Source organism: Pelodiscus sinensis, chromosome 18, assembly GCF_049634645.1.
Source record: "Pelodiscus sinensis isolate JC-2024 chromosome 18, ASM4963464v1, whole genome shotgun sequence".
NCBI lineage: Eukaryota > Metazoa > Chordata > Testudines > Trionychidae > Pelodiscus > Pelodiscus sinensis.
Window position 1 is genome coordinate 1,968,615 of NC_134728.1, and position 9,238 is coordinate 1,977,852.

A 9,238-nucleotide genomic window follows, 5' to 3' on the forward strand; every position below is an offset into this window, starting at 1 on the left:
GTCATTCCGAGGAGGGCAGCGACGCCGAGGGAGAGTCTCTTGGCCTCATCCTTCACCGTTCCCCTCCCCCCGAGGGTCCCGGCGCACAGCGCTGTACAAGCAGAGGCTTGGGCCTGGCTCGCCAGGGGCCCCCTGAGTTTGGGGCTTGGTGCCCCCCCCAGGCCAGCCCAGCGCTGGTGCAGCTCCCAGGTAAGTGATGGGAGGGGGGCAGGAGAAAGTTTGACATTCTCTCTAGCAACCCCTTCCTCGCCGCACGCCTATTGGGGGATGCAAATCCGGCCTGCCTGCCCTGCAACCAATGACGCGCCGGCCGGGGCGGGGCCTCCCATTGACAGAATCCGCACCTGGGTGTTTACACGAGCGGCGGCGGCTGGTGCAGCCCCCAGACGGCACGCGAGGGGCGGAGAGTCTGGGGGAGCTGACAGCTCGGCGGAGCCGGAGGAGAAGGCACCGGAGGGGGAGAGAGGGAGCGAGGGGGCGGGCGCGCAGACAGCGGCTCCAGCTGGCGAGCGAGGCGGGCGCTGCGGGGACCGATTCCTCGTGCGCCCAGCCCCTGCCCCGGGGGGCTCGCGTGCTGCAGGGCGGGACCTCGGACAGCCCCCCGGCTCCGGAGCGAGCCTGCCGTGTGCACGGCCCCCAGCCCGGCCGGCGGCGCGCCCCGTCTCCGGGAGGCCGGGCAGAGGAGGTGCCACGCCGCTTCCACGCGTCGCCTCGCGGGCTGCGGGGCGCGCAGAAGGGGGCGGACGGGCCGAAGACCCTCCCCAGCCCGCAGCAAGGCAGACGGCTCCTTCCGCCCCGTCGTGCGGACAATGCACGGAGCCCAGCCTGGCTTTTAGCGCCCGGGAGCCAGCCGTCCGCCGCCGCCGCAGCATGGTCCAGCAGAGGAGCATGAGGAGCCGCGCCGAGTCCAAGAGGGAGGTGTGTCCCCAGCTGGCCGCCAAAGACTCGCTGCTCCTGAAGGATGCCGGCGCCAAGGGCGAGCCTGCCTGGTGCAAGACGCCCAGCGGACACATCAAGCGGCCCATGAACGCCTTCATGGTGTGGTCGCAGCACGAGAGGCGGAAGATCATGGACCAGTGGCCGGACATGCACAATGCCGAGATCTCCAAGCGCCTGGGCAGGAGGTGGCAGCTGCTGCAGGACTCGGAGAAGATCCCCTTCGTCAAGGAGGCGGAGCGCCTGCGGCTCAAGCACATGGCCGACTACCCCGACTACAAGTACCGGCCCAGGAAAAAGGGCAAACTAGGGGCCAGCAAGGCCCGGCCGAGACTGCCCGTGAAGATAAAACCCTCCGTCCTCAGCCGGGTGCCCTCCAGCAGAAGGCAGTCTGCCAAGGCAGACTCCGGCTGCCCGGTGGGAGAGGCCACGCTCAAGATGGAAGAGGACCTCCTGGAGGGGCGGCTGTCGGACACGCCCTTCGAGGACCGCCCCAAGGCAGCCGGCAAGGAGTTCTGGCACCTGGTGCCCGCCGGGCGGGCGGCTGGGGAGAAAAGGAGCAAGAGGGGCGACTCCGCTGAGCCCCGCCAGGCGAAGGACCCCGAGACCCCCGCCGAGCCCTTCCCGGAGCAGGTGAGCTCCCCAGAGAGCGGGTCCCCCTCCCCGATGTCCACCGCCTCCCCTCCGCCCTCCTCTGACGAAGAGCTGGAGGAAGAGTTCTTGGGTGTCCTGCCGGGGAAAGGCCAGCCGAGCCCGGCCTGCGGAGCCCTGGACTGGTCCGTCTTCGACAAAGACCTTGACCTCTTCCCCCTGGGGGTGGCCTCTCACTTTGAGTTCCCGGACTACTGCACCCCCGAGGTGAGGGAGATGATTGCCGGGGACTGGCTGATGTCCAGCATCTCGGACTTGGTCTTTACGTACTGAGTCCCGCGCCCGGCAGGTGACTCTTTTCCACAATCAGGTCGTATCAAAACCACAGGAAGGAAAACACAAAACCAGCTGTTTACATGCAGGAATCAGGTATTTTGCCTTGAACGCATTCAAAGGCAGACGCTCCCCTGCCCACCCCTCCCCCGCTGCACACACCCACCTCTCCCGGCGCTCGCATGGGCGCCCCGGGACTGCAGCGCGGGGGCTGGGCTGGGTCCTCGCCTGGCGCTCCCCCAGCCTGGGGGGGGATGGGGGGGCCTTTATCTTGCCATGAAATGTGACTGTCTAATCAGGTTTTCATTGTGAACCTCTTCTCCCGTCTCCCCTTCCCCCACCCCTGCTTCCAGCTGCTGCTCAGCTCTGCCGCCATCCCTTCCTCCACTGCCGAGAGACCCTCCCCCACTCCATCTCGCTTCTACCCCATATTTTTTCCTCCTGCCCTCTCTTGCTAGCAGAGGCCGCCTCCTCGCTCCTGGTGAATTTTCAGGCACGGTTCCCGCCTCCCTCCCGCTCCTTTGCCTGCCCGGGTAGCGCCACTTCCCTCTGCGTTGATTTCAGTGCATTTCCAAACCGGCCTTCGTTTTTCCTGCTCTTCCTTCCGACAGCCCTTGGGAAGAGAGCCCCACCGGGTCCGTCCGTCCCTGGGCGCGGAGGGATGTCAGGGAGCGTGCCCGACTCGTGCCGTCCCACCCTTCCGACACCCAGGGACTCGGGGGGGGGGGGGGACAAGCCGCCGTCCCTGCCCGGTTGCAACAGCGCGCACGCGCTCCCCGCACCTCACTTTGGGAAAGAGCGAAGTTGCACGCACGTGATTTGCACGTGGATCCGAGAGGCTGCTGTCCCTCTCTCCAGACGCTGGTGCCGGCAACGGCACCGTCCGTGTGGGGAGCCCGTTCCTAGGGAAGGGAGCCCAAGGCAGAGGGGAAAGGGGCACATGTTGCTGCCTTCAGCGTGGCACCCTGGTTCTAGCCCGGAGCGGCCCAGCCTGGAGCTCTGGCGTGGCTGGCGATTCGCCCACGCCAGCCCTGCCTGGTCTTGGCCAGCCGTGCCGGTCTCGCCCGGGCCCCATTCCGAGGGCGTGCCCGGGGGAGGCAGCTTTGCGGGCAGAGGGTGCAGATCCAGGGCTTGCTGGGGAAGGAAGCCACAGGGAAATCTGCCTTTAGCGACCACCCAAAAGGGAGCAGCCGCAACAAAGCCAGATGCCTGGTTGATCTGGGTCTGTCATGGAAGGAAGAATAAATTTGCCCTGCCCGCTGCATGGGGCTGTTCCCAGAGCCCGCATCCCTGTGTGGAGCTGGGCCGTGGGGCAGGATTCCCTGCAGATGAATGCCCTGAAGCTTCCGGGCAGGGAGTGTCCTAGATGAAGGGCTCTGTGGCTGGGTGTTTCCTTGTCTTGCTCATGTCTCCTTCCTGCAGCAAAACCGCCTCCTCCCGCTGCTGCCTGGAAACATACGGCCGCCATGGCAACGGGTTGGCAGCTTGGGACGGGGCTTAGCCCTGAAGACGCCCCCCCAGCCTGGGAACTCTGGCGTGACGCCGCGTCTGCCCCCCGGGAGGCAGGCCCCTGCAGGAAAGGGAGCACCCTGAAAGCTGCTGCAGAAGTCAGGGCCGGATTTGCCCCCTCGCTTCTCAGTGGCGCTGCCTCCCCTGTTCCGGGCTCCACGGTGGCCCCGTGACTCTAGGTGAGAATTCCCCCCTGCCCCCAGCCAGGAGGGGGGCGGGATCCACTCAGACTCTCACTAGGACCCGGTCAGGCCCCAGGAGCCAGCGGGCTCCGACCGTCCGGGGGCTTCACGCCGGCATGATCGTCAGAGACACCGAGCACCTCGGACCTCTGCTGGGTGCCCCTGACCATCAGGCCAGTGCAGGGCCTCCCGGAGACGGCTCTGGGCGTCCGAGCCCGGCCGTGAGCTCCGCAGCTTTGGTTTTCAGTGGCCCAGGTGTTAGACTTTGAACGGGGACAAGTGGGCGTGTTCAGGAAGCCCTTTCCCAAGGACATTCCCACCCCCTTCTCCCCCAGCTGAGCTCCCGGGGTATGCTGGGGAAATAGGATAGATTTGTCTGTGTGTGTGTGTGTCTATGGATTCCAGTTTATAAATTAGGTTCAAAGAGCACTGAGACCATAATGCAAATGATGCACAAAGCAGGGGGTCCGGACCGAGCAGAAGGCATGTTCCCTTCCCCTCTCCTCCAGCCAGGCGGGCGAGCCGGGACAATGCAGAGCGGCTCGGAACAGACCTCCGCAAGCCAAGCCGCCCGGGGAAAGCCACACACGTTCCAGATGCTCTCGAATCCCCTGCTTCAGGCAGCCCGTTCACCTGCAGTGGCGCAAGGCGGGGACCGAGGTCCTAATGCAGAGCTCTTCCCCGCCCCCCTCGCAGCTTCCCCCCCCCCCAGGCTCATTGTAATGAAAAGCCCCACCCCCTTCCGTGCCCAGCAGGACACCTGGCAGGTCCACGGATCTCAGAGGGTTTCAGCCTCACACAGAGGAGACAGTCCTTTTAAGCAGCCTGGAGACAGTCCTTCCCATCCCTTCTGATCCTCAGGAATCCAGCCGCTGACTCGCCCTGCACACATGCTGCCTGAAGGAGGGCCGTCTCCTCCGGTGCTTTCTAGGCTGCCCAGAGCCTTTAGGATCCAAGCGCCGGCTTGGAATTTGCCCCTTGTCCTGTGCTGATTCAGCTCTGCCCAAGAGCGGCAGCCCCTGGGCGTGCCCTGCTGCCCGCAGGGGCCTATGCTGGGCCGGTCCTTACCCAGTGTTTTAAATGGGCTTCCATTGGACCTTTAAGGGGCTGGTTCTGCCAGCCTGCTTCCAGATGCCACCAGCCTCCACAGCCTCGCTGCACTGGCCAGCCCTCCCACGGCGAGGCCAGCCAGCCAGCCGCGTGAGAAAGCCACGTCCCCTGCACCCAGCCGGTGCTCCTGGCGGGGGCTGCGGGCACGGGGCTCCCTGGGGAGGCTCCTGCTGTTCCTGCGAGCCAGGAGGGCGGGCTGCTAGCTCTGGAGCAGGGGATGCAGATTCTGGGTGTGTCAGGCCCCGGGGCATCGGTCTCTTTGCGCGCAGGGATCAGACACTTCCCAGGCGACTTTCCAAGGGAGCGTTGACTGGTCAGGAGCGTGCCTGATAGTCAGGCTCTGCTGCCACCTGTCCTGGCTGCCAGCACCACCCTGCTCTCTCTCGGACCCTGACATCCCCTGGGACCCGAGCCGGGTGGTGCTGCGCTGCCCTCCGAGGCCTCCATCCAGCCAGCTTTTCCAGGGCCCCGTATCCCCGCAGAGCCCCACTGAAAGAGGCTGGGTGTTTGGAATGTCCCGCCAGCTGGTGCATGCAGTGACTTTCACGATGGGCCCTCCTACCCGGAGGGCCACATGGGACCCCCGCTGCCCGGACTTGATTGGCAGATCCCGACAATGCCTGGAGAGCAGCAGCATGCCCTGGGATAAACGAGGCTAGATGGGGTGTGTTCGGAGTGGCGCTGGTTTCATGGGGCGGGGGGGGGGGGTCGGTATTTGCAGGACCAGGAGGACCAGCAGGAGGGCACAGCTCAGCAGGCAAGGTGCAGCCAGCAGACCCACAGCCTGAGCAGGGAGCTCACGCTTTCTGGTAGCCCCCAGGGAAATGGTCCATGCTCAGAGCTCGGGGAGCACAGAACAGCCAGGTGTGCGGGGGCTGAGAGGCTGCACCTGTCCAAGACATTCCAGCCAGCCTTGGAGCAGATCAGCCCCAACTAGGGGGCAGAACCAGAGCCCCCAAAGGTGCTATCCTAGGGTGCATGGGCTGGGGTGGCCTGGCTGGGAGCGTGTGTGAGCCGTGACCTGCCTCTCCAAGAGCATCTGCCGCTCTCCGCCAGCCCGGCCGCTCAGCAGGCCTCTGAGGAAGGGGCGAGGAGAACGGAAGGGGCCTGGGGGCTGCGCCATCGCCCCTCACGCTCGGAGGGAGCGGGGGGTTTCATCGGCCAGCTGCTTTTCCTCCTCCCCCACCCCTGCAGCTCTGCGCTGCTGGGTCCCTGCGCATGTGCCCTTCGGAACTACAGGCCCCTCCCGCTACTCTGGGGGGGGGGTGGTCTCAGGTAGAGGAAACTCCAGTCTGGTGCAAATCACAGAGCCCCCTCGGCTGCGGGCCAAACCGGGCTCCGTCCAACCCTGCCTCCGTATCTGACAGAGCGGGTCCCTCCGCCTCAGGCACACGGGACTGGGCACTCCCCGGCCTGGCCTGAGACCCCCCGGGGAAAAGCAGGCTTTGCTTCCCCTTCGTTTGCAAAGCGTCAGGCTACGCCCCCCTCAGGACTAGGCCCCGGGCAGGCCTGAGGAGAGCCGCAGAGCCGGGCCTGGCCGGTGTGAGCAGGGCCGCGGGGAGAGGGGAAGGCTCCTCGTCAGTCTCTAAGCACAAAGAGCCTTTGCTTCCTCTCTGCTCCCCCTTCCTCTCGGCCAGGGGTGGGGAGCCTAAGGCCTGGGGGTCCCCGGCTTGCCTCCATCCGGCCCCCAAGGCTCAGGGCTCCCCTCCCCCCACCATGGTGTGCAGCCCCCGACTGATTTTTCTGTGGGTCAGCGGCCCCCGAACCAAAAAGGTTCCCCGCCCCTTGCGCTAGGCGTTTCTTGTTTCCCTTTGTCCGAGGAGAAAAGAGTTTGTGAGCTGCTGTGACATGTGGTTTTAGTGCTTTAGAGACCTCCCCCTCCTCCCGTTTTGACTTCTCTCTCATTCTACCGCTTGGCTAGTTTCTGCTGTGACTGTCCCCCCCCCCGCCCGCCCCGTCCCTGCTGCCTGTAATTTTCTGCCATGCGCGCGCGCGTGTGTGTGACCCATTCGAGTCATTGATGTAGATAAAGAAAAACTTGTCTCAGGAACAAACTCCACGGATTGTGGCCAGCAGGGCTCTGGGGATGTGGACCCCCCCATCCCTTCTCCCAAACCTCTCCCAACGCTTTCCAGTTGTCTGCAGGGGTCGGCGGAGAGACACCGCCAGCCTGCAAATGGTGCTACAAGCGCTCTGGGTTTTCTTTTGTAATGTTGTGTTAGTGACGAGCTTCCTGTATCTGTTGTCTTGGAGAAATAGGCTTTTAGATGAGGGGAAGGAACAGCACTTGGTACAGCCGAACAGTGTGTGTGAAATGTCCCGGACCGGTGATGTGAACGCTCGGCTAATGGTTATACTGATTGTTGTGACTATGGAATAAAGTGTATTCTTGGTCGGCCTCTGTCTCCGATGTAACTCCTGCACTCGCAGGCTGACACGAGTGTTGCACCACTGATCACAGCGGAGTGACTCCCGATTTACACTGCTGTCGGAGCGGTGTCAGACCCTCCCTCTCTGCGCACAAGAAGCCCTGGGTTGGAATAGCCTGCTCCTCTCTCTGATCTGGCCAGCTCAGTGGTTCTCGAACTTTTTGGCCCATGGCCCACCCTGTGCAACACTAAACTTTCTGGGGACCACCGGCCAACCACCCATGATGACACAAAGGGTGCAGGAGCGGGCTGGGGGCGGGGCCTGGGCATGAGGGTTAAGGGGGTCGCTTATCTGGATCCATGCCCCCCGCTGATCCCATTGGCCATAAACTGAGGTGAGCGGTTCCCTGCCTTGCCATTCCTCCATCCCTAGTGTGGAACCACTTCCATCCCCCATGAGCTGGCTCTGACCCACAAGGCTGCCCCCCTCCGCAGCAGGAAGCCGGCACTGGTGCTCCAACCTCACAGGGAGGGGGGCCGTGGGGCTGGAGCATCAGTGCAGGCTCCCCGCTGTGGGGGGAGGGAGCCCCAAGCCTGCGGCCCACCTGCAAGATGGTCCCGGACCACTAGTGGTTCACGGATCACACTTTGAGAACCACGGAGCTAACTGAACCCTGCCTTCCCCTCCCCACAGACACCCCAAAATCAGCCAAATGCTGCACCGAGTCCAAATAGCACAGTGGTTCCCAAACTTTTCAGCATCACGCCCCCTTTTCTGATTTTTGAAAAACCCTCATGCCCCTCCCCCCCAAAAAACGAGCAAAAAATAATAAAAAAAAGGAACTGAGCAGTGCAGCAAAACTTGTTGTGGAGGGGGCTGGGTCGCCTCGTGCCCCTCCCCCCCTGGAATTTCTTCACCCCCCCCAGGGGGGCACGCTTCCCCAGTTTGGGAACCCATGAAATAGCAGCATCCATTCATCCAGAGCCATCGCCTCCCGGGCCTTTAGAAACAGGACTCCAAGATCACTTCCTCCGTGCCTGGAGCTGTCCACATGAAAACACAATGGGCAATCGTAAGGACGTGGCGTGTAATGGCCTGACGTGGACTTTGGCGAGCGCATGGTCACGCAGCCACGTCAGGTACCCCTGGGAGAGCTCAGTGTACCCCGGAGTACGCGGCCCGGGCTGAGATCCAGGCTGTAACACTCAGAGGGCTGGTGGCTGAAGGGAAAGACCAGCCCTTGGTAGTAAACACAGGAACATCTCAGCCCAGGGACAGGGAAATTCGAATTCCTGCTCACTCTGCTCCAGGACATCACCGCAGCTCCTAGCCTAGCTAATAGTACGGACGGGGCTCGTACCCGTCCTAAGGGTTAAACACTGCCCCAGGTTCTCCGCCCTCATCCAATGAGTGGAGGAAAAAACACCAGCTAATGAACCGACTGCAGGGGCTAGCTTTTCCTTGGCCATCTCCCCTCCAAAACCCAGCCACGGCCAGCTCTGCTCAGCACCTACCTACTACCGCTGCCAGAAAGAGGGATTCTCCCTGTAATTCCGTCCCACAGGGACTTCCAAGGTAGAAGGGGCAAATTCCCGGCCTCTGAATGCAGCAGTGCCCGAGAGCCAGGTGCCGTGTCCTCCACAGACACAGCCAGGAAGGTGGGAGGAGGAGAGAAACCCACCCACCCCTCCAAAAACACGTTGCAATCCTGCAAAAAGATGTGCATGAATGTAACTGGATTCTGGGTCAAACCTCCCTTTTAGGGGGAAATTTCCTCCCCCCTCTCCATGCCGACTGTCTCCCGTCCCCATTCCTTCCTTCCCTGGAACTGTTCCCAGAAGTTCAGTGGAGTGAATGTGCTGCTCCTGCCTTATCCCCAAATGTCCCTATGTCCGCAAGAGCTAGGGAGCATCTCAAAACACCCTCCAAAGGCAGGAATTAGTATCCCCAAAGAGGTAGGGAAAGTGAGGTCCTCTTCCACATGCATGGGGTGCATTTCCCCCAACTGTATTTCTGAGCACAGTCCGCAGCACCACGGAAATGCAGCCACCTCTGGGGTGTGGAGAAGCAAACAGCAGGTAGCTGCACTCAGCCAAGGCTGGGGGCATGCTGCTCAAGGAACACCTCAGAGCAGTGCTGGGGGCTCGTTCACGCCCACACAGAGCAGCCAAGACCTTGTTTCCAAGGCTCTGATGAGGCCCCTCTTC

At 63.0% G+C, this 9,238-nt stretch overlaps 1 protein-coding gene across 1 annotated transcript; it reads left to right on the forward strand.

Moving 5' to 3' along the window:
• Positions 1-370: 370 nt before the first annotated feature.
• SOX12 (SRY-box transcription factor 12) lies at positions 371-7,058 on the forward strand. The gene has a single exon (XM_075900880.1). The coding sequence runs from the start codon at positions 871-873 to the stop codon at positions 1,858-1,860; it is 990 nt and encodes a 329-aa protein (XP_075756995.1). The 5' UTR covers positions 371-870; the 3' UTR covers positions 1,861-7,058.
• Positions 7,059-9,238: the final 2,180 nt, after the last annotated feature.

What these genes read in the sequence shown, in the direction of transcription:
- SOX12 (XM_075900880.1), top strand. Translation starts at nt 871, where the DNA reads ATGGTCCAGCAGAGGAGCATGAGGAGCCGCGCCGAGTCCAAGAGGGAG.